Source organism: Mus caroli, unplaced genomic scaffold, assembly GCF_978045245.1.
Source record: "Mus caroli unplaced genomic scaffold, Mus_caroli_1 scaffold_13, whole genome shotgun sequence".
In the NCBI taxonomy this organism is placed as follows: Eukaryota; Metazoa; Chordata; class Mammalia; order Rodentia; family Muridae; genus Mus; species Mus caroli.
In genome coordinates, this window is record NW_028227268.1 from 25,353,252 (window position 1) to 25,378,021 (window position 24,770).

The 24,770-nt window shown below is 49.5% G+C and overlaps 1 protein-coding gene and 1 long non-coding RNA gene across 7 annotated transcripts in view; one reads left to right on the forward strand and one right to left on the reverse strand.

Moving 5' to 3' along the window:
* Positions 1-15,594, forward strand: part of Sp2 (Sp2 transcription factor) — a 28,323-nt gene extending 12,729 nt beyond the window's left edge. For 2 of the 4 annotated variants that reach the window (XM_021176338.3, XM_021176336.2), the window contains exons 2-7: positions 5,398-5,477; positions 6,895-7,866; positions 11,366-11,678; positions 12,718-12,892; positions 13,003-13,196; positions 14,382-15,594. In XM_021176338.3, coding sequence (XP_021031997.1) covers positions 5,409-5,477; positions 6,895-7,866; positions 11,366-11,678; positions 12,718-12,892; positions 13,003-13,196; positions 14,382-14,482 — 1,824 coding nt within the window. In that variant the 5' untranslated portion in view covers positions 5,398-5,408 and the 3' untranslated portion in view covers positions 14,483-15,594. The remainder of the gene's footprint in view (positions 1-5,397; positions 5,478-6,894; positions 7,867-11,365; positions 11,679-12,717; positions 12,893-13,002; positions 13,197-14,381) is intronic. The other 2 variants (XM_021176339.3, XM_021176337.2) reach the window with 1 other exon arrangement.
* Positions 7,817-24,747, reverse strand: LOC115032419 (uncharacterized). Of its 3 annotated transcripts, none has more exons than XR_015044964.1 (5): positions 24,595-24,747; positions 23,851-24,099; positions 16,228-16,375; positions 9,117-9,350; positions 7,817-8,944 (listed from the first exon to the last, which is right to left on the reverse strand). It is a non-coding gene; the product is annotated as an uncharacterized LOC115032419 (long non-coding RNA). The 3 variants fall into 3 exon arrangements; XR_015044963.1 differs by having other exon boundaries at positions 7,817-8,044; positions 8,345-9,350; XR_003838097.2 differs by having other exon boundaries at positions 7,817-9,350.
* Positions 24,748-24,770: the final 23 nt, after the last annotated feature.

The window sequence follows — 24,770 nt, forward strand, 5'->3', positions numbered from 1 at the left end:
TGGAGGGCAAGAGATGGAGGCGGATGCTCTGAAGAGTCTAGACATTAGGTGTTTTACTCTCTGTCTTGGGTTCTGTTTGGCCCCTCAGTTACCTGATACTCCTTCCTCCTTGCTGCCTTGTTCACACCCTCAGGACTTTTCCTTAGGACAGAGATGTGCTGGTCATTATTGCTTGTATCAAAGATCATTGCCACACTTCAGCCTAGAGACTTGGGGACGTTTTAGCTGAAATGAATGATAAAATCCAGATTCTACAAATGAGAGACATGCCCTTTTTTCTTTCAAGAATATTTAGTAAGTGTGTGTGATATGGCTCAGCAGATAAGGTGATTGTTGCCAAACTTGATAACCGGGGTTCAGTCCCTGGAGAACCCACGTGGTGGAAAGAACTGGTTCTAAATTGTTCTGTAACTTTCATATGTGTTCAAACATACACAAGATAAATAAATGTAAAAAAGGAGAAAAATGCAGTAATCCTTATTACCCATATTGCTAAGTTGTAGGTTTCAGTGACCACATACTGTGGTACTATTAAAAATTGGTGGCTGTGCTGGAGATGGCTCAGGGGTATAGCATTTGCTGTGCGTGTGTGAGGCCCTGGGTCCAACTCCTGGAACAGGAAGAAGACCGTGTAGCATAGTGGAAGTGGTGTGAAGCGATTACAGAATCAGATCTGAGCCCCTCTGTGGCTTTCTCTCCCACTCTGCAGTGCTCTCAGTAGTGTGGAGGAGCATCAAACATGACTTACATCACATTACACACGCTAAACACAGGGTTCCAGATGGAGGGAGGCTGCTCGGAGAATCTGTGGGTACGTGTCTGCCTCTCCTTAACCACATCCACTTCCACACACCAGCCAGAAGTGCGTCTCTCTTTCTTCTTCTTCTCTTTCCAGAATAGAATTCTGCAGTGGCAGGGAAATGTTTCTCCCATTTTTGCCCAGGGGCCATACAAAGCTCTCAATGAGAGAAGGAGACAGCCATAGTGGTTTTAGACTAAAGAAGTATTTCATGAGCCAGCTGGGGAAGAAAATGAAACTAGGATGAGGTGTGCAGCCGGGAGCAGCAGCCCGCAGCCTCCGCAGTAGGCTCTGCTTTACCCTCTGACCCAGTGGCTGTCAACCTTCCTACCACTGCGACCAGTTGATACAGTTCCTCGTGGAATGACCGCCAACCATAAAATTATTTTGTTGCCACTTCATAATTGTAATTTTGCTATTATGACTCGCAATACAAATATCTGATATGCAGAATATCTGATATGTGGCTCCTACAAAAGGGCCGATTGACATCCCTTCAGGGGTCATGACCCACAGGTAGAGAACCGATGCTTTAACTCGAGTTCAACCAGGTTTCCAAACCGATTGATCCAGGGCTACAGAAGGAGAACGAAGCGGTTAGGAAGTGCTGGTCTGTCTTTGTTCCACTTCCTTTACTCTGCCCACTGCAAGTCTCTGTGTTTCGTAATACAGGAAGGAAGTCATTCACCAAGTTTTGTTAAGGAAACTTGAATCCTTGAGAGCCTCCTAGGAGACCTTTGTGGGGTTTTTGTTTTGTTTTGTTTTGAAAGATTTATTTATTTTATTGTATGTGACTACACTGTAGCTGTCTTCAGACACACCAGAAGAGGGCATCAGATCTCATTATGGATAGTTGAGCCACCATGTGGTTGCTGGGAATTGAACTCAGGACCTCTGGAAGAGCAGGCAGTGCTCTGAACCACTGAGCCATCTCTCCAGCCTCAACCTTTGTGTTTTTATCAGCACAACCTGGACTGAAAATTTTTTGTTTGTTTTGTTTTACTGTGCTAGGTATGTAACCAGGGACCTTGCACATGTGAGGCAGGGTCTCTCCCACCTGATCCACACCCTTGCGCCTCAGAAGGATAAACATTTGAAAGAAAATTTAGTCTATCTTTCCACCCCACCTCTATCCCATCTCCAACAATATACATCTTGCCTCTGGTTAAACAATTTTAGAGAAAGGGAGACATCACCCCCTCCGAGACAACTGGTTCAGTCTTTCAAAGGTATCTTTGAGTTAAACAGAAACCTGGCTTCTTGAACATCTACATGGGTGGCTTGCTTTTGTCCTTTGAACTTACAGAGTGTGGTCAGAAGCTTGAAAGTCTCTCGTTGGAAATACCCCTTAGAATGGGCCCAAGACTCCAAATATAACCCAGTGTGGGGAGTAATATATAGGGAATATTATTTTTCTTTTCTTATAATTGTATTTTTTAGTTTTTTTTTTTTTTAATAGTTTTTGTTAGCCAAACATGGTGGTGCATGACTTAAATTCCAGCAGTTGGAGGCAAAGGCTAGACTAGTGTGATACTCAGTGAGTAAATAATTAATTAAAATAAAACGACAATTACCATAAGGAAAACATGTCAGTCAAAAGACCCAAGATGCCGGGTGGTGGTGGTGCATGCCTTTAATCCCAGCACTTGGGAGGCAGAGGCAGGCGGATTTCTTAGTTCGAGGCCAGCCTGGTCTACAAAGTGAGTGCCAGGACAGCCAGGGCTACACAGAGAAACCCTGTCTCAAAAAACCAAAAAAAAAAAAGATCCAAGATGCCTGTGGCCCCTGGTCCTGAGCCAAGTCTGAGTTGGAGATCCCTTTGCTCAGACCCACCCTTAGCCCCAGATGATATGATCACCTTCATTTCCTCCTTCCTGTTCACAAAAATACTACAAGCACTACAATGTCAGGTGAGACAGACTGCGTGGTGCGTGTCTTTTACGGATGGGTCCGTCTAGAGCCTTTAAAAGCAACTGGCTGTGCTTACAGGACTCGTTTGTGCAATTGCATGCTTTCGTCTGTAGTTGTCCCTTCATAACTGCAATGATTTTACAGGGATCTGTGTCTGTAATATCCTAGAATCTATGTGTCCGCTTTGCGCAGAACCATCCACTGGCCTCCCAGTTGGCAGCATCATAGGATCACCCTTGTTCTGCTGCATCTCATGGGCTTGGGGCCTGGTGACCACTGAAGGCACCGTGTTGCTTCCTGGACAGCCAGCCTTCCTGTTTCTCTTTCTTTACCTTCTACCTTTCAGGGGCCTGAAAAAAAAAGCCATGAATGGTGGTGTTTCTGTCCTCACCTAACTATAGTTCTGTTTCTGCCTGAGCTCTGTCCTCACTAGACTCCTGACATGGGGTCAGTTCCTGACCTTCTGTCCCTTGAGTCTTCCCCATCTCTCTGTTTCCTGGAATTTGCTTTCTTTTTTTTTTTTTTTTTTTTTTTGGTTTTTTGAGACAGGGTTTCTGTGTAGCCCTGGCTGTCCTGGCACTCACTTTGTAGACCAGGCTGGCCTCGAACTCAGAAATCCACCTGCCTCTGCCTCCCCAGTGCTGGGATTAAAGGCGTGCGCCACCACGCCCAGCTGGAATTTGCTTTCTTAATGTCTGAGATACCAGCCTGACTTCCCAGTTGCTTTGCCTTAGTAATTTATGACTCTTACCATGGCAGAGTCTTCATCCAGAGCTCTTAGGGCTTCATTTTTCTTTCTTTCTTTTCTTTTTCTTTCTTTTTTGTTTGTTTGTTTTTTGGGTTTTTTTTTTTTTTTTAATGGGCTCACTATGTAGACCAGGCTGGCTTCAAACTCCTAGAGACCCAGTTTCCCCTGCCTCCCATGTGCTGAGATTAAAGGCGTGTGCCACCACATCCAGCCTCTTGCTTGCCCTTTATTTGTTTAAAATGCTATGTGTATGGGTTTTCCCCTGCATGTGCGTTTTATACCACTTGCATATGTGCATCATGCACTGGAGGCTAGAGGAGGCCAGTCATATCCCTTGGAACTGGAGTTACAGAGGATTGTGATCACCATGTGGGTGCTGGGACTTGAACATGGGTCTTCTGGAAGAATAGCCAGTACTCTTAACCACTGAACCATCTCTCCAGCTCCCAATCTTGTTCACCTTTTAAATCAAACTTAAGTGCAAGGTAGAACTTCCTTTATTAGTTTCTCCCTTATCAAAAGTAAGCGGCTGGGCCTGGTGGCGCACACCTGTAATCCCAGCCCTTGAGAGACTAATAAACAAGTCCCGGGCCAACCATGGGATTCGGTGCAAGATCCCTGTCTCAAATAAAGTAAAAATAAAGTTTAAAAATGATAGGAGGATACAGTGATCCTTTGGTACCCACAGGGAGCTCCTAGAGATACCAGAACCATAGATGCTCAAGACTTAGATATAATGTATAGAAGTGACCTGTAAGTTGCACATCTGCTGTATATTTTAACTCATCTGCAGATTATGTAGCACCAACATTTCTTGATGCATGGATGGTTGAATCTGTGGCTACAGAACCTGTTGATATGGAGGTCAACTATCCAGTTGTGGGGAAATGAAAAGAGAAAAATTCTGCCAGCTATTTCTGTATATACACAAAAGTGGAATCCACGCACTATTCATCCTTCCATGTGGTTGTTAGCCCTGCTGAGTCTATGACCTACACAGTCAGATCAGCTGTCCTAGGTGAAGGGGTGAGTCCACCTAAGGCAGTGCTTCTCAGCCTTCCGTACGCAGCAACCCTTTAGTGCAGTCCCTCATGTTGTGGTGACCCCCAAACATTACATTATTTTTTCTGCCACTTCACAGCCATAATTTTGCTGCTGTTATGAAGTGCCACGTAAATACTTTTGGAGAGGTTTGCCAGATGGGTCTTGACCCATAGGTTGAGAACTGCTGACTTAAAGGAGTTGCCGTCTTCTGGTTCCTGGAGGCCCTTGTGTCTCTGTGTGAAGGCGGAGCAGACAGACAGCCTTTAGAGTAGGACCACTATGTACTGCTGCTCAGGAATGCTGCCCTAGCCTTTCTTCTTTCCCAGACTGGTTTGCATCTAGCTCCAGCTGGATTGAGCTGGTAGCCTGCCTTAGCACAAGACTAGAGGCTCTGCCCCAATGAAGAGATTCTTTTTTTTTTTTTTTTTTTTTGGTTTTTCGAGACAGGGTTTCTCTGTGTAGCCCTGGCTGTCCTGGAACTCACTTTGTAGACCAGGCTGGCCTCGAACTCAGAAATCCGCCTGCCTCTGCCTCCCGAGTGCTGGGACTAAAGGAGATTCAGATTTAGAGGGCTACCAGTGTCCACCAGGGGGCACTCTGGACTCAGCACAGTCAGACCTGACACAGGAGTCTCCCAGTTCTCCTCATCTTAGATGGCTGTGGGGAGTGTGGTGAAGGCAGGCCTGGCCTGAATCTATGAGTGTAAGGAAAGGAAAAGCTCACCCTGGCAAGCCTGGGGCTGGGATGCTCGAGCGGGACCTTGCAGGAAAAGCTCTTAACCTGTTGGAAAAGCAGCAACAGAGGCAAAATAAAATAAAATAAAATAAATAGCCGAGGCAAGGGGCCTTGGGTTCTCCTGAGGTGTGTTTCTTACATCATTCCATCTTTCTCCCAGCAGATCCACAGATGAGCATGGCCGCCACTGCTGCTGTCAGTCCCAGTGACTACCTGCAGCCTGCTGCCGCTACTACCCAGGCAAGTGCACGGTGCTCTCTGAGGGCAGGGCCAGAGCCTGGCGGGTTGCTGAAGTGGGTTTTCTGCCTTACTCAGACCCACTCGCTCTCACTGCAGACACCCAGTGAGATTCGCTTGTTCTCATTTCTGAACTAAGACATAGACACCTGGCTAAGATGTGAAAGTTGGGTCAGGCAAAAAGAGTTGTGTTACAGGCGACCCCTGGGGCTGGGGCATGGCTCTTAGTGAAGTTCTTGCTGCACATGCATGAGTTCCTGAGTTCAATTCCAAGTCCCCGTGTAAACAGCTGAGCTGGGCTTGGTGGTACACACCTGTAGTCCTAGCGTTCGAGAGGCAAACAGAGGGGATCCACTGGGCTTACTGGCCAACTAGTCTTGCCCAGTCAGTGAGTTTCAGATTCAGTAAGAGACCCTGTCTCAAAAATGACGGCAAAGGAGGTGGAGAGAGCCAGGTGTGGTGGCGTACTCCTTTAATCCCAGCACCTGGGCGGGGGGGGGGGGGGGGGGGGGGCAGAGGCAGTCGGATTCCTGAGTTCAAGGCCACCCTGGTCTACAAAGTGAGTTGTTCCAGGGCTACACAGAGAAACCCTGTCTCAAAAAAACCAAAATAAATAAATAAATAAATAAATAAATAAATAAATAAATAAATAAAAAAGGTGGAGAGGTGCTCAGTGGCTTAAGAGCGCCGGCTGCTCCTCCAGAGGCCTGGGTTTGATATGGTAGCTCATGCTCCAGCATCAAGTGATCTGAAGCCCTCTCTGGCCTCTGAAAGCATCAAGTACAAGGACTTGAGTGATATATAGACATACATGTGGGCAAAACACCCACATACATTAGATAAATAACAGTTTAATAAACAAGGTGGAGTCAAAGAGTAAGACTTTAACATATCTGGCCTCCACCTACCCCACCTATGCTGATTCAGCTATACCCACCCCCTCCACTTGAACACATACATGTATATAATACACACTCCAGAACAAAGCCAGAAACCTTTTACCGAGCAAGTTCATGTCATCTTCCCTCCCCATCAGCTCTCCTCTCCTCCTTGTACTGAGTTGGTAGAATTCCATCTGATACCTGGGTGTGTTGTTATCCCTGCTGACACTAACTAGGCCAGCAGGGCCAGGGGGAGAACAGCCTGTGTTGTTGCTGTGTGGTGTCCAGGGCTGCTTCTGGGGGGTTTTACCCTGAGTTCCTTCACTTCATGGAGAAACCAGCAGGAGCCACCGCAGGACGCGCACGTACGTGTGTGTGTGTGTGTGTGTGTGTGTGTGTGTGTGTGTGTGTGTGTGATAGCTTGCCACAGGGGTGGGGAAGAACTGTGGGATGGGAAGCTGCTGAGAAGAGAGGCTCCTGAGGGCAGAATGTCTGGCTAGTCAGCCCATTTCACTCCTTTCTTCTGTTGATGTTTGCAGGACTCCCAGCCGTCTCCCTTGGCCCTGCTTGCTGCGACATGTAGCAAAATTGGCCCCCCAGCTGTTGAAGCTGCAGTGACACCTCCTGCTCCCCCCCAGCCTACCCCAAGGAAACTGGTCCCTATCAAACCCGCTCCTCTCCCTCTCAGTCCCTGCAAGAATAGCTTTAGCATCTTGTCATCTAAAGGAAATATACTTCAGATTCAGGGCTCCCAGCTGAGTACCTCCTACCCTGGAGGGCAGTTTGTGTTTGCAATCCAGAACCCCACTCTGATCAACAAAGGGAGCAGATCAAATGCAAGTATCCAGTACCAAGTCCCTCAGATCCAGGGGAACAGTTCCCAGACCATCCAGGTGCAGCCCAGTCTCACCAACCAGATCCAGATCATCCCAGGCACCAACCAAGCCATCATCACCCCGTCAACATCTGGTCACAAGCCTGTCCCCATCAAGCCAGCTCCTGTCCAGAAGTCAAACACGACTACCACCCCTGTGCAGAGCGGGGCCAATGTGGTGAAGCTGACAGGTGGGGGTAGCAACATGACGCTCACCCTGCCGCTCAACAACCTGGTGAACACCAGCGATATTGGGGGCCCTGCTCAGCTCGTCACTGAGAGCCCCCCCACCCCACTGGCTAAGACTAACAAGAAAGCTAGGAAGAAGAGCCTCCCTGTGTCACAGCCATCCGTAGCTGTGGCTGAGCAGGTGGAGACGGTGCTGATAGAGACCACGGCAGACAACATCATCCAGGCAGGAAACAACCTGCTGATCGTCCAGAGCCCTGGCGGGGGCCAGCCAGCTGTGGTCCAGCAAGTCCAGGTGGTGCCACCCAAGGCTGAGCAGCAGCAGGTGGTCCAGATCCCCCAGCAGGCACTGCGGGTGGTGCAAGCTGCCTCTGCCACCCTCCCCACCGTCCCCCAGAAGCCCTCCCAGAACTTTCAGATCCAGACAACTGAACCAACACCAACCCAGGTACCATAGTCCCTCTGCCCTGCCGCCCCCTCCTCTGCTCACCCTTTTGGCTTGCTTTTGAAACCGAGGCAGATCATCGTCAGATCTTACGGGAAGCTGGAGTCTCCATCATTTGGGGTGGGCAGGAAATGGCTTCTCCTCTGGAGTCTCTTCAGGTCTTAGGCCAAGTAGTCCTGACCTGTAGAAATCAGATGGAACAGGGATATCTGGTCTGTTTTATTCTTTCCTTATGGGGTAGCTCTGGGGGCCTAATGGGGTAGATCTGTATACTTTCATAATAAAGTATTTTTAACGTAAGAGTATATATAACAGCAAGAATGAGAATTCAAACCAGAACCTTAGAATCTGGTGTAAAGTAGGAAGAAAGTTCAAGAGAAAAAAATGCTGGCCTCTGCTAAAGACAAGAGCAATAGCAGTGGGGCAGCCAGGCCTTTTCCTTTCTGAGACAGGTCTCCCTGGGTCCCAGGTGGGCCTTTACCTCACTGCACAGCCCAAGCTGGCTTCAGACGTGGGATCCTCCTGCTGCAGCCTCAGTGCTGGGATCACGTGTGTGAGCTGTAGCCTTGCTGCTTTGCACCCCTGCTTATCCTCCCCGAGAGGGGGTTGTCCTTCTGCTTCCTTCACTGTGTGTGCATGTGGCCACTGAGTGTGTGTTTTTCCCTCTAGTCTAGATCCTAAGGGAGAAGACATTCGTCTTCCTAAGCCTGCCATGTTCCACTCACCATGATGACCTCTGGGTTCTGGAGTGCGCTCACGGCTGCTTTTGCTTCTGCTGCTGTCAAGGCAGCTGGCCATTCTGCCAGCTGTCAACTCTGTCTTTTTAGCTGCCGTGTGGCCGCCACCTTGCTGCTTTTGTAGCCTGCCCTACCGGCTGCTCAGCTCTCCGGTCACTTTGCAATCTCTGCTGCTGCTTTTTTCTTCCTTCCCTTTTTTTTTTTTTTTTTTTTTTTTCCTGTAGCCCAGGCTGGCTTCAGACTCAGAAATCTGCCTACCTCTGCCTCCTGGGGGAGGGTTGGGATTAAAGGCTTCATCACCGCCACTCAGCTGTTGCTCCTTTATGTTACCAGCTCAGCCCACTCTAAAAGCAGACAAGAACAGACAGAGCCTAGTATTGTTCAAGACAGATGGGGCAGTAAAGGAGACTCCAGCAGCCATTCCCCAGTGTCTCTGCTGATTTACAGGGAAATGATCATGAGAAGGCGTGCTCAAAATGAACGTTTAAAACTTGAGTCAGGTGCTATGGTGCACACCTGTAACCATGCATTCAGGGGGCTGAGGCAGGACTGATATGCGTTGCCACCAGGCCCAGTGATGTTAACAGACTTGAGCAGTGCTCCACATGGGGCTCGAGCGATGGGTCGATGGGTCGTGGTTGACTCGCTGCTCTTTCCAGAGGTTCCAAGGTTGATTGCCAGCACTCACGTGGCTCTCAACCAGCTGTAACTCCATTCCCAGAGGATTCCAAGTCCTCCTGTGGTCTCCATCTGCACATGATAAACACATGTGATAAAAGACGTTAGACAAAGCACCCACACAGAGTCAGGTAATAATAAAACAAACAGTGCTTAACACCCACTCAGTACCCACCCAAGGGAGCGGTGGGCCCTCACCTGACTCGGGGTGTCTGAGGCTAGCAGAAGAGAAGACAGAAGGGGCAGGTCCTCTCCTTCCTGCACCCCAGTTACTCAGCCAGCCATTTACTACCTCAGAGAAAACGAGTACAACATGGTAAGGTTTTTTAATGGGATACATACTACAGAACTGGAAAGGGATCTGAGGCTTCTATATGTATTAAGGGATGGCAGGTTCAGATGTTATCCTTTAACTAAAACAGTCTTCAGTATCCAGGAATTAAATATAACCCCAGTTAAAAATCAGTCTTACGAAGGATTTTTTTCTCCCTGGATCATTTAAACATAAACTGCCACCATGATCCTCCTCCCACTTGCAAATGCTTTAATTCTCCCACACAGGCACAGCCCCTGCGTACACTGCAGCCTTCAAGCCTGAAACTCACTAGTGAACTGCTGGTGTTTATAGGGGAGGTACCATTCAGGTCTCACTGCATGCTTCAGATAGTAATTCCAATGCCGCCTAAGGACTCTGTCCACCTTACATGTAGTTGTCGCATCTCTCTGGTCAGATCTCTCTTTCAGAAAGAAGTCCTCACATACCCCACCTCCATGAAGCTGGAAATTAAACCAGGGCTTCGTGGATCCTAGACACTTAAGTGTCCTATCCTGAACTACATCCCCAGCCCCACTTCCTCTCAAACGTGACAATTGACCTTGCTGCTGTCGGAGGCCACAGGCTAGTTGTTTTGTAGAATGTCCTTTAGTTTGTTTATGTGATGTCCCATGAGTGGATTGCATTTGCCATCCCAGTGCTCATACAGAGAGAGGTGAGAGCAGAGACAGGAGGACCAGACAGGAACCAGCCAGCCTGGCATGGGCAGTAGCGAACAAGAAGCCCTACTCACAGGAAGGCAAGGACTCAGCCCAAGGTTGTCCTGTGACTTCCACAAGTGTGCTGTAGCACATGCGCACCGATACTCTCACACATAAACACTCACTCACACACGACATAAAAATTTTTCCTCCTTGTATTTCATTAGTATATTGAAGAGAGATATTTTGGGATAAGATAAATATCGAGTTCCTCTTAAACAATTTCTTAGATTATTTTATTATATATATATACATATATGTATGTATGTGTGTACATATATATATGTATACACACACACATATATATAAGAGGTTCGCTTGTATATATATATGTACGTGTACTATGCCTAAACATAGTATGTGAACATGCCTCATGCCTGAGAAGGTCAGAAGAGGGCATCAGATCCCCTAGAACTGGAGTTACAGATGATTGTAAGCTACTATGTGGATGCTGGGAAATCTGGGTCCTCTGGAAGAGCAGCCAGTACTCATAACCTCAGGCCCATCTCTCCAGCCCCTGCTGTTTAAAGATAGTTTGCTGTGTGGCTAAGCTGGCTCCACATCACGTTGTAGTCCATGCTGGTGGTGTGCTCTTTTTTTTTTTTTTTTTTAAAGATTTATTTATTATTATATCTAAGTACACTGTAGCTGTCTTCAGATGCACCAGAAGAGGGCATCAGGTCTCATTAAGGATGGTTGTGGGCCATCATGTGGTTGCTGGGATTTGAACTTCGGACCTTCGGAAGAGCAGTCGGTGCTCTTAACCACTGAGCCATCTCTCCAGCCCCCGGTGGTGTGCTCTTTTAATCTTCCAGTTTTGAGATTTAGCAGTTAATAGTTTTCCAGGCTAAGCAGATTGAAAGTTTGGTTGCAGGTCAGTAACCAGCTCGTGCCGATTGAGTGCAGGGCAGCATCGGCCCTGTTAAACATGAGTAGTGCACAAGTGTGCTCTTGGGCTGGATGAGATGACAGAGGTGTCCCAGTTCTCCCATGGACAAGGAAGGTCATGCTGCCATCTGTCTTAGGGCACTCTCTTTTCTCTGGCCCCTCAGGTTTATATCCGTACGCCTTCTGGTGAGGTGCAGACAGTCCTTGTCCAGGACAGCCCCCCAGCAACAGCCGCCACCACATCAACCGTCACCTGTAACAGCCCTGCACTCCGAGCTCCCCATCTGAGTGGCACCAGCAAAAAACATTCAGCTGCCATTCTCCGAAAAGAGCGGCCCCTGCCAAAGATTGCACCTGCTGGGAGCATCATCAGCCTGAACGCCGCACAGCTGGCAGCAGCTGCTCAGGCCATGCAGACCATCAACATCAATGGTGTCCAAGTCCAGGGTGTGCCTGTCACCATCACCAACACTGGCGGTGAGGGAAAGGCCCGAAGCCAGGAGGGTACTGGGAGTGGGGCTTTGCATTCAGCATATGGGAATCCTGAGCCAGGCCCCTGGGGTTTCCGGGGTCAGCCATGAGGATGCTGTCCATCCAAGAGGATGCTCAGCGTGCACCTGGTCCCTGCCAGCCTCAGGGCATATCTATGTATATCTGTCTTCACACTTGGTCCTTAGAGTAGTACTGTGAGATAGGAAGTCACATGACCACATGATAACTGCAGATATTGAATAGAGACTGAGAAAATAGATGTGTCCAAGTAATATACAAATTCACATTAATTTGGCTGGTCACTTGCCCAGGGCAGGTAACTAAGGGCTATACCTAATGTAAAGGAAGTCAAGGCTTCTCTTGGGGGTCAGGGGTAGTGTTTCAGGACAGTGCTTCTCTGTATAGTCCTGGCTTTCCTGGAACCACTGTAGACCAGAACAGCGCTATTATTAAAGGCATGTGCCACCACCATCCAGCTAAGGACGGCTGCTGTTGAGAGTGGGTGGCAGAGGAGGGCGTCCTCTGGCAGCTCACAACAGTCTCTAGCTAGTCCCATAGGATCTAATGCCCTTTCCTGGTATGTAGACATACACACAGACAAAACATCCATATACATAAATAAATCTTTTTAAAAACTTAAAAAATGAAGAGAGAGGGGAGGAGGGAGGGAGGGAGGGAGAGAGAGCTGAAGCTGCCTAGTGAAGCAGGCTGCATCTGCACCTGGGAGTCTGCAGCGTTCCCGGCGGCAAGAGCTCACAGCTTTCCACATCCCTAATAAATGTCGAGCATCTTATGCATTTGCTTGGTCCACAGAGATCGGACAAGGAAGCTGAGTGATTTCCCCAAAGCCCATGAACAAAAATTCTTAGGCGAGTTTCCTGCTAGCAGGGGCAGAATCTCAGGGAGGCCTCTGGCCCTCACTGCCCTCCAGTGTATTAGGCTCCATGAGTCTTCCTTAGCCAGAGAGAGGGAGAGAGATAGCCTGGGCTTCCTTTCCTGAGTCACACCCTTTTCTCTCCCACAGGGCAGCAGCAGCTGACAGTGCAGAACGTTTCTGGAAACAACCTGACCATCAGTGGGCTGAGCCCCACCCAGATCCAGCTGCAGATGGAGCAGGCTCTAGCCGGAGAGGCCCAGCCTGGGGAGAAACGGCGGCGCATGGCCTGCACGTGTCCCAACTGCAAGGACGGGGAGAAGAGGTAATAGCCGACCCTGGCCACACCCACACCCCTGCTCCACAGGTCACTCGTGGACAAGTCTTGGCCTGACCTCCCATGCTTCTCTCCCTTCCCTCTTCCCAACCCCTCAGGTCTGGGGAGCAGGGCAAGAAGAAGCACGTGTGCCACATCCCGGACTGCGGGAAGACCTTCCGGAAGACGTCCTTGCTCCGGGCCCACGTCCGCCTGCACACTGGCGAACGACCCTTTGTCTGCAACTGGTTCTTTTGTGGAAAGAGATTCACGCGGAGCGATGAACTCCAGCGACATGCTCGAACCCACACAGGTTAGTTCCCCTATGCCCTTGTCTGTCCTTTGTACACTGTCACCCCTGCCTGTTCGGGGCTTCTACACCATCCCAAAACCAAAACCAAACCACACCCAAGCAGTGATGAGAAATGCCAAATGCTGTGTGTAGCATTGTCAGATAAGTTAGTCCCAGGAAGGCCTTGGAGGGTTACCTCAGTGCCAGCCACCTGGCTGAGGCTTGGACAAGTGGCTAGTGGTGGGCAAGCCCTGGGCTCTCAAGGCCACGTACTTTGTAAATGCTGTTTTAGGACTTAAGGTCCCTCCGGCTCCGCCTCTGTAAAGCCCTGTGAACTAAGCCACCAAGCTGGCCTCCGCTCTTGGTTTTGGAGAGGGAGCGATAACAAGATTGAGCCAAGTGTTCAGGGCTGCCCTTGCAGCAGTCCTGCCTCAGACTCAAGCTGTTGGGATTACAGGTGTGAGTCACCACACCCAACTCTTTTTTTTTTTTTTTTTTTTTTTTAAAGACAACATTTTGCTGTATAGCCCAGGTTTACCTTAAACTTCATGGTACTTCTCCTATCTCCAGGCTGAGATTACAGGCCTGCTCCGACATGCATGGCCTACTGCAGGCCTGCCTCCATGGCAGCCTGAGTTTACTAATAAGGTTGCCATCACGATTACGTGCTTTAATGCACACGATAGAAGGTGCCTTAAAGTTGTCCTGGGCATGCCCAGTGGTCCACTGGCAGATGCGCTTGTAGGGAATGATGCCCTGCTGAGCAGACACTGGAGGTGGGGGACATGCCTCAGCTCCTGGTGAGTCACACCCATCAGAAGCAGAAGCATACACACCCTGATACAGGGTGGGTCACTGTGGTCCAGACTTGTGGGGTGCTCAGGGCTGAGATGTCTTCCTGTAAGGAGGAAGATGTAAAGTCCCTGGGACACAGTCCAGAATGAAGCAGGTATGCAGAGGCTCAAGGACAAGCAGCCTGAGCAAAGACCAGAGTGTACTCAAGAACGGAGTGGAGAGAGGTAGATTAGACGGGGCAGCTGGGGCAGAGAGGTGCGACCAGTAGACGACAGGAGGAGGCTGTTAGTGGAGCGCAGAGACAAGGCCAAGTTGGCCTTTCTAGGGGCTCTCACTTTCTGGGGCTTCTTTCTGGGGCTGGGGCAGTGACACTGCATGCCCTCTTTGGTAAAAGTTATTTCTTCTTCCCAGGGGACAAGCGCTTTGAGTGTGCCCAATGTCAGAAGCGCTTCATGAGGAGTGACCACCTCACCAAGCATTACAAGACCCACCTAGGCACGAAGGGCTTGTAAGGCCAACTGAGGCAGGAGGCCCTGAAGATGGAACACCCCCATCTGATTGGCCCTGGGTCCATGATGGACAGGTGCCCACGACTGCCCTGGGCAGCCCTCACCCCACTCCTGTTCTGTGGCTGTGTCTCCACAGAGAGGGACTCTGTTCCTGTGTTCTCCTCCTTCCAAAGGCTCTGCCCCTCTCACCATGAGCTCCTGGCCTGCCCAGGCCATGGACACTGGCCATGCCCAATGAGACGTTCTAACCCAGGACGCGTGGGGACCCTTATTTCCAAAGGAAAAACATACATTTCACTCCGTCGAGGAGCAAAGTGAGCCCCCATCCCCGCCCCATCCCCTTCCTCAACACTGCCGGAGTCCCATTGTGCCATGCCCCCTCCCCCACCGTGCTTCCTTGTCCCCCTCAATTAACTCCTCCTGGGCCACTAGGGACACCCCTGGGCCCTGTACCCAGCCTCCCACTGACACCCCCCACTGGGGAGGTGGGAGGCTGCCTCCACTCCACTGCCCAGCCCTGCCACGGCTCTCCTCCAGACATTCCAACTTCCTATGAAAGGTCAGCCGCCGAGGACCTGCCCTCCCTCTTTTCTACGGAACGTTGCCTTATACTCACTTCAGATGATGACACTGTGGACGCGTGTGCTGTAACCACATTTTATTTAATTGCTCCCTTCCTTTCTTTGCTAGTCACCTCCCCCTTGCCTGCATTCAGTTTAGGGTTTTGGGGGCAATGCTGAGCATAGGAGGGTCTTTTTTTTTTGCAATTTTTTTCACTTTAACAATTCTTTTCTAAATGACACATTTCAACTCAAATCTGGACTCACGTGAGAACACCTTCCATCCTGACCCCTCCATGCCCCCATCTCCCCCTGCCCAAGCTCCACTGTGTACAGTGTATATTGTATAATAGACGATTGTGTCTAAGACATGTTTTAAAAACATATTGCTTGTTATTTTTGAGGCTTTTAAATTAAACAGAAATCCAACTTTATTTTTCGTTGTAACTGCTTGAGGATGTTTTATTAATTAAGTGAAGATTTGTTATCCTTTATTAACGATGTATTTTGTTGGTCGGTACTGGGCTGACAAAAGGTTTCTTGCTAATAAATTTAGTTGCCCAAGGCAAAGTCTGCGTTTGGCAGTTGGGCTTCCTTTGTCTGTGATGTCAGAGGTCTTATAGAAGGATTCCTGAGGTGGGAACTGTGGACTCAATTTACCCTCCTGGTCCTGGTCCCAAAGGAGACCGACCGGCTCAGAGCACCTCCGGAGCCAGACCAGTGCAGTCTCTGCTTTATTCTCCCACTCCCAGTCTTGCTTCAGCCACAGAGGCGAACCCTAGAAAGACTTCCTGAGCTGGCCGACTCTTGTACCTCCCACCCCAGCCCTGAGGAAGGCACCTGCCTCCCAGTCTGTGAGAAGCTAAAGGAGTCAAAAGCCTTAGCCCTTTCTGCAAGGTTGGGTTTGCAGAAAATACTGTTCCCACAGGGAGGGAGGGAAGTCTCGGACCAAGCAGGTTCCTCAGGGGTGGCTCTGAGTTTGAGTAGAGTTGCAGAGTGGAAACTGTGTTGGGCACCTTTTCATTTTGGCAGAACTAAGTCAGAAAGAAGTCAGGGATTGTGACTTATTCAGATTTAAAACTCGAGTCAGTGTGCCACAAGCCTTGGGGGCCTGAAAAGCAGCAGCCAGGCTGGAAGAAGAGGCCAGTGTGCCTCAGACATGCAGGAAACCAGACACTTTCTACTTACCCTCAGAGCAGCCAGGACCGCAGCTCTGCTGAGTGCCGAGGCTTCTGTGCTACCTGCCAACCTGTCTCGAGGCCTCACACTCCATCCTTGTCGCCAGCCACCTGCACTGCCAACAGCTCGTCCCCAGAGCCAGCCAACTCCCACATAGCTGAAAAGTAAAAAGGACACAGACCTCAGATGGATCTGAGCTCTCTGCCCTCCCTCCACTTCGTCAGCAGCAGAGGGTGACCCTTACTGCCTAAATTGCAAGCCCTTTGGGCAACATTAGACCAACAGCTGGATCAACCCTGGCACAGGAGCCTCCTTAGCCCACCAACCTGCATCTCGGTGTAGCCCTGGCAGCTGGGGGAAGCCTTGCTGGGTAGTGCAAAGGGGCACATTGGTCAGCTGACCTTTTTCTGCCATACCCTGCCTCGGGCTCCAGGGTTACTCTTCCCTGGGGGCTAACTCCAAGGTCTCTACACTGACTCCTTTGCTTTTGTAAACAAAATGGTGTCAGTCACCAGCTATGCAGGAGCAGAGACTGGCATGTGGGAGCTCCCTTCTCAGGGAGACATGTAGCTATACCAGCTATGGGATTCTACCTGTCTGTCGCAGGATGCATGCCTCAGGTGTTTTGTTTGTTCAAGATTTATTATTTTAGATTATGTTTAGGTGTGTGTTTGATGTGGGTGTGTGCACATGAGTGCAGGCGTCCTCAGAGGTCAGAGGCATCAGATCCCTGCAGCTGGAGGTGCAGACAGCTGTGAGCCTGTGGACTGAACCCAGGTCCTCTGGAATAGCAGCGTGAGCTCCAAACCACTGGACCATCTCTCCGGCTCCCAGATGCCTGTGTTTTACTAGGAGAACATGTTCCATCTAGCAATGATGAGGTCAAGGGGCAGAAAGACGTCCACCTGGGAAGATGGCTTCATGGGTAAAATGTTCACTGTGTAAGCTTGAGGACCTGAGTTCAGTCCCACATCAAAAGCCAGGCTGGTGACATGTGTTTGTTATTCCAGTCCTGGGAGGCAGAGAGGGGCAGATCCCTGGGACAGAAATCAGCCAGGCTACCCCAATCTGCAAGTCAAGTCCCAGTGAGAGAGAAGCTGTCTCAAAAACCAAGGTGGGGGCTGGTGAGATGGCTCAGTGGGTAAGAGCACCCGACTGCTCTTCCGAAGGTCCAGAGTTCAAGTCCCGGCAACCACATGGTGGCTCACAACCATCCGCAACGAGATCTGGCGCCCTCTTCTGGAGTGTCTGAAGACAGCTACAGTGTACTTACATATAATAAATAAATAAAATCTTTAAAAAAAAAAAAAAAAAAAAAACCAAGGTGGACGTCTCCTAAAATAAAAACATCCAAGTTGACTCCCGGCCTGTATATTTTTTGCAGTTGTGCAAGCACACGCACACACAGATTCAATGGCAAATGGGCTCTTGTCTGGCTTTAACCCATCCTATATCAAAGAGCTCCAGTGGCCCAGGCTACTTGAGCCTACCCTCCCCCGAGCAAGAGGCCTCCACCAGATATTTGCTGGGACCCTTGATGACAGCCTAGGTGCAAGCCATACCCAGAAGTGTGAGGGGCCCCCTACAACTCATGGTGGCTCCTGTGCCTGGTTCCTTTCTTAGGTCATCTGTCTCAAAGCTCCTGCTCCTGTCCTCGTCTCTCACACTCCACACTGAAGCTCTTTAACCCAGATAGCAGGATCACTTCCTGGAGAAGGGTAGAAGGGCCTACTTCCTGAAGGCAACCCCAAGTGCTATACTCCTTTGTTTTGTTTCCTTTTGACTTGAAACAATTTCACGTATAGAGTTCAAGGGCCCTGAACTTAAGATGCCTCCCACCTCAGATATTTGCCACCATATAAAGCTTTTGGTTTTGCTTTTAAATAAGCATTTGTCTGCATATATGCATCTGCACCACATGCATGCAGTGCCCACAAAGGCCAGAAGAGGGCATTGGATCCCCCTGGAACTGGAGTTCCAAGTGGGTGCTGGGAACTAAACTGGTCCAGTGCTTTTGACTGTGGAGGCATCTCTCCAGCACCTCCTTTTTTTTTTTTTTTTTTTTTTTTTATTAGCAAACTAGCCTGTCTATCTTTACAATGAACTTTTTAGTGCCTTTACTGTTGTCGCTGCAACAAATGACCCGAGCTTAAGGAAGGATTTACTGGCTCAGGGTTTGAGGGACTAGAGTTCTCATGGTCGGGAGCCATGGGGATGGGTGTGTGGGGCACTGGTCACATTGAGTTTATAGTTAGAAAGCAGAAAGAGATAAACACCAGTGCTCGGCTGGTCAGTTATGGACCATGTTCCAGGATGGTCTTCATTTATTATCTCTACAGGAACCCTGCCTGATCCTAAATTTACCCAAGTTAGCAAAGATTAATCATCACCTCTTATCAACTTGATACACAAACACATCCCTTTAGAACAGCCTACCTCTGGCTCTGATAATATAAAACGCATCTAAGCCATCTCTAAAAGTCTCCAAAGTCTTAACAGTTCTAACATCAAAAGTCTATGTCACCTCCATTGAAACTCAGGAAGTTATGAGACAGACAAGAAATGAGCCATGTATTTCCGACATACAAGGTAGAACTCTCTCATTCCAAAAGGGAGGCATGAAGGGAGCACCGGGAACGATCAAGCCAAAGCAAGAGGAACATCCAGCACAGAAAACCTGAAGCTTACCCTGCAGCCGTGGTGGCGCACACCTTTAGTTTCAGCACTTGGGAGGCAGAGACAGGTGGATCTCTTGAGTTCAAGGCCAGCCTAGTCTACAGAGTGAGTTCTAGGACAGCCAGGGCTACACAGAGATACACTGTCTTGGGGGTCGGTGGGGAGAGAAGAATAAGAAAAGAAGGAGGCTGAGGACAAGGAAGAAGAAAAGAGGAAAAGGGGGAAGAGAAAAAAAGAAAGAAAGAAACCCCGCAGCACCATATCCAGCACCTGGGACTCTTGGTGACATCAGCTCTGCTGCCTAAAGAACACATAGCCTCTCTTTTGGGCCCACTCCACTTCATGCCTGCAGCTTTCCTCATTCAGTGTCACATGACCCTAGGATCTCCATCACCCCAGGGTCTCCACTGTAACTTAGGCCTCGCCTCCACAGCTTCACACAGTGGCCTCTCAGAGCCTCCTTGTAGGGATCCAGTTCTACCACACAGTACCTGGCCTGAGGAGCTTTCGGGAACACTGGTGCAAGTCTCCTTGACCTTGTAACTCCTGCATTTTGCATGCCTGCGAAGCCACACAACAGTGCTGCTAACTATGTTCCAGGTACGGTCTTGCCCTCTTCTGCCACAGCTGCCGTTGGCCTCCGTGTATCCTGGTGGTCTGGGGAAACCCTTCCCAAGCAACATAGTCAATTCAAGCTTCTCCTTTCAAATAAATATGCACTTCCTAACTTGGAACCTTTGGTGGTTAGGCCTTTGCCCTAAGGGCACCTGTCCTATGGCAGTCAGGTTTCTCTAGTTAATGGAACAGACTGTCTGAGTTACTGTTCTATTCCTGTGAAGAGAGTCCAGGCCTGGGATGCAGGTCTATAATCCCAGCTACTGGGGAGGCTGGGGATCAGGAAGATTGAAGGCTTAAGGCCAGCCTAGGCTACAAAACGAGCTCAGGTTAATCTTGACAACTTATCAAGCCCTAACCTCAGAGCCTAACATAAAGCCAAACTCAAGTACCTACACAAAACCAACATTACCACTAGCCACATGTGACGGTCATGCCTGTGTTCTCACATTTGGGAGGCTGAGTCAGGAGACTGCCACGAGTTCGAGACTAGCTGTGTCTATACTGTGAGTTCTAGGTCAGCAAGGCTACAGAGCAAGACTGCGTTTCAACCTGCCTCCACCCCTGCCCCCACAAATCACCCCCACCAACTTCACAATTAGAGTAGACCACCCAGCAACGGCCTATGGAGGAGAGCTGAGTAACATCAACTAGTTAACTAGGCCCTGCAGAGTCTAAAAGCCTAAGGCAAAGGCTCTGGCTCAGGCAGAACTCGCTAGCCACCACCTGCCTTTATCCACCCCACTCCCACCCCCACACCCCTGTTTACTTTGCATGAAGCCAACTACTTGCAAAATTCTTGGTCAATGGAATAGAGATTGTGGCGATCTCAACGAGAATGAGATTCCACCTCAGGTCTGAGACTATTTGTGAGGTGACCAAAGTGTGTGTGTGTGTGTGTGTGTGTGTGTGTGTGTGTGTCCACATGCCCCAGGGTGTATGGAAGCTAGAGGACATAGGCATTAGTCTGTTCTTCTATCACATGGGTCCTGGGGACTGAACTCAGTTTGTTAGGCTTAGAGGTAGGTGTCTTCGGCTACCTAGCTATCCCTCTAACCCTTGCCTGAAATCTTTGGGGGTCAAGGTGACATCATTAAAGGAACTGTAGCAGTCACAGGACGGTGGCAGTTGCACTCAGAGGTCAGAGGACGTCAGGTTCCGCTTCTATTGCTCTCCACCTTATTCCCTTGAGACGGACAGACGGCGTCTCTCACTGAACCCGGACATGACCTTAGTCATTACAGATGAGCCCTTCCTGAGCATGCTTGCTGGCTAGGATTTTTAGACTGAGCCACAGAAAGTAAGACGAGCGTCATCTCCTCAGCCCACCTCAGAGAAGTTCCCAGGCTCATGGATAATACCAGCCACATTGAATGGACACCACAGACCAAGTCTGGGAAGCTATCTAGGTCTATCAGGAAGGGCTTAACCACAAAGCCCCACAAGGGAGGACACTGATAAGGTCTGGCCTTCCCAAGTCCCACCCTAGCAAGGCCTGAAACTAGGGCCCCTGATAAGCTACGGGGCCGGGAGAGGGGAGCTGCCACCTGCCAGCAGAAAGTCAACCTTCATCCTATCATGGGACTTGTCTCTCTAAGCTGAATTCACTAAGGCCAAGGCATCCTGAATCTTTAGAGTCCCAGTCTATGTCATTGCTCAGATACACAGCCTCCTCCTACACCCTCCTGGAAAGCAGGAGGATGTATCACACCAGTATCATTACCACCTTGGCCTCCTCAACATCCTCCCTCCCTAATTCCAAGCCACTCCTCTCATATAACCTCAACATCCATGGCTTCAAGCGCCATTTTTGAGGCCCATGACACGAACTGGTATCACCAGCCAAAGGCTTTCCCTCAGATTCCAACTTCCACTTTCCAGCCCAACCAAACATGGGTGTGACATAAAACTTCAACAGTTAATGAATTCATCTTTTCCCAAAACGTCTTCAACTGGTAAGTGGCAGCAGCCATACTGCCTAAAGTCAGTCCCGGTGAGCTGCTCCCTCCCTACAGCCCCTCTCAATACTTATGCATTAGCCACACCCCCGCCCCCCAGCTTCCACTTGGACAACACTATAGCTATCCCCAGCAGCTTCTGGCCACTAGCCTCACCCTCCCTTCCTTGTCATCCACTCGGTCACCAGAGTCTGGAGGCAGAGGCAAGTGGATCTCTGTGAGTTCTAGGACAGCCAAGGCTGTTTTGAGACAGAGCATCCCTGTCTCAAAAAGCCAAAAATAGATAGATAGATAGATGTGTGTGCCCGGCATGGTGGTGCATGACTGTAATCTCAGTACTAAGGAGGCAGAGGCAGGGGGATGTCTGTGAGTTTATGGTCAACTTGGTCTACACAGCAAGTTCCAGAAAAGGCAGAGCTACATGGAAATAAATGGTCCTGTATAAAAAGAAAAAAGAAAAAAAGAAAAAAGAAAAAGAAAAAAGAAACAAAAAATAAAATAAAAGAAAACTTTAGAAGCAAACAATCAAGACAAAGACATAGCCCCTGAACCCTGAACTTCTCTGTTTCATCCTGAGAAAGCGGTGTAGCTCTGTGAAATGCCATTTTGCAAGACACTGCTTACTGAGTTGGGCCTGTCTCCAGAAAAGAACCCTACTACAAAGTCGGAGGATGGCAAACGCAGCCCCAGGAAGAAAATGCAGAGCCAGTTCGTGGTTTAGCCACCAAATCCCACTTAGCAGAAAAGCAAAACACAAGCCTACTTGTTAACTTCCAGACAAAAGGAAAATACAGAGGAGTCAACAACAAACTTCCCTAGACTGTTGCCCGGGAAGAGAGCGGCAGTTGGACTCCGGCTCTTTTTCCTTCCCCATCTGGTTTGGCTTAGTTTCTATGGAGCTGCGGCTGGAGTCCAGTGCCTGGTGCACCGGATGCCAGCGCTCTGCCACTGGGCCACCCCCCTGCCCCTCCCCCCTCCCAGCCCTTAATAAAGCCTTTCTTTGGAGATAAATTCTTGCTCAGCTGCCCAGGCTGGCCTCAAACTCATAATCCTCCTGCCTCAGCCTCTTAGGTAGCTGGCTAGCAGACACATTCCACCACACCTGCCCCCCCACACACACCAAGGTCTTAAACAAACAGAAACACCCACCATGAATGTAGATTTGTAGCTACACAATGTCACAATATAAAGAATTGGAAACACTGTGTCTAAAAGATGGGCCCTCACTACCTTCAGGGGTGGGGCTTGTCTTCAGCAAGGTGCATCAGGTTACTGTTTGACCATCTCATCACTACTTGGCTTCAGCAGCGTCTTACTGCTCCAAGGGCCCAGATGCATCAGCTCTTACTGGCCACCTTCCCTCTTCCTAAACACCTGTTCCACTGCCCATCTGGCAAATACCCTTTAAGACAATCTTCAAGGGTTGGAGAAATGGCTCAGGGGTTAAGAGCACTGACTGCTCTTCCAGAGGTCCTGAGTTCAATTCCCAGCAACCACCTGCTGGCTCACAACCATCTGTAACAGGGATCCAATACCCTGTTCTGGTGTGTCTGAAGACAGCTATAGTGTACTCATTTATATGAGATAAATAAATGTTTAAGACCGACCATCTCCAGTCAGCTCCCACAAGGACGCCTTTCTGCACTGATTGGGCCCCTTCGGTTCAGTTTTCCTTTGCCTATCAGGACCATGCTAACCACCTGCGACTCTCTCTGGCTCACAGACCTGCCAGTGTGGCCAGGAACCATGCCATGGCCTTCACTTTGGTACTGTAAGACCTGGCTCAATACCTAACCTAAAGGCAGTCCCTGGTAAATGTTTATTGAATGGATAGGCTATATAAATACACATCTCATGGTTGTTGTGTGGCTTTGTTTTTTGTTTTGTTTTGTTTTGTTTGGTTTTTTGGTTTTTCCTTTTTAAGGCTGTGCAGCTGATATTAATCCCATGATCCTTTCCCTCTGCCTCTCAAGGGCTGGAGTTCCAGCTGTGTGGCGCCACACCCAGCTCATGCTCTTGTCTTGGAAGTCTCAGTACTTAGGAAGCTCTAGCTCCAAACTAAAAGCAGCCCGGGGAATATAAAAGAGAGTGGACCTTAAAAAGGATGCTGATGACTAACTACTACAGTCCACTGCAAGAGCCAGACAACTCCCCCATCCTGCTCATGGGAGAAAACGACAATGCACCGAAAATTCTAGGCTAGCCTCACATTTACTATGTAGCCAAGGCTGGCCTTAGTGCTGAGACAACCGGCAGGCATACAGCACTTTTCCCAGCAAGCTTCCTCTTGCTTCTGTGGAGCAGACTGCGCTGGCTCAAGCTGTAAACACAGGATAATGAGTTCCCGCTGCAGACACCGAGGCAGGCCAAGAAGGTCTCTTACCTGGCACAGTGCTGGGTGCCTGTCTACATGGCTCTTGGGGCTCCCACTCCGGATGCTGGGAGACACCAGGGCTACAGAGTCATCTTCCACCACGGGCTCCCCCAGGCAGATCAAAGCTGGAAGAAGCGTTGTTAGGGTTTCCTACTTCTCTCTCAGCCAGGCATCCACCACGTGAAGTCAGCGTGCAGGCGCTGCACCTGTTCCCTGTATCCTTGGCTGGCTATTGCCAAAAACTATGCCTCCCTCTACCTAGAAAGGAACAACAAAGAAATAAAAACAGCAACAACAACAACAAGAAGAAATAGGAAAAGGAGGAAATAACCAAGTTGAAAGAGGTTTAGGAAAGGGACAGCCCCTCCATCTGTTAGAGCAGTGGCTAGTATTAACTCCACTGCATTGGGTATAGGATGCTCTGAGCCCAGCCCAAGCCTTAGGAAAGGGTTACAAGTTAGAAGGGAAGACCATTCTGTTCTGGGGTAGCCTGATTCCGATTTCTGTCTTCTTTCTATTCAGCTGACTCCCTTCTCACCTCAAAGTCTCCTTTCTGACCCGAGTGCTTCCCCAATCCCCAGAGTATGAGCCCACCACCACGACCCTCAGCACCTGCCCTGCGGTTTACAAGGCAGTTTCAGTCTCTCCTTACTCTCAAGCCACAATCTTCTCCCTCAGCCTCTCCCTGTGTCCCTATCACCTTTGCTTCCGAGTCCGGCCCCCAAACCATGTTTTCTTGCCCAGTCTTCCAACCTCCGCTGCGGCAGGAGGGGATCCCTGCCCGACGTTCTTCTTCAGTAGCCCGCCACTGGCCGGCCACTTAACGCGGACCTCTCCTCTCGAGCCCGAGACTTCGCCCCGCCCTCGCCTTGGCTGCTGTCCCTATACCTTTAACAAACCTCCACGTGCTTCTTAAACGGCGGTGACAG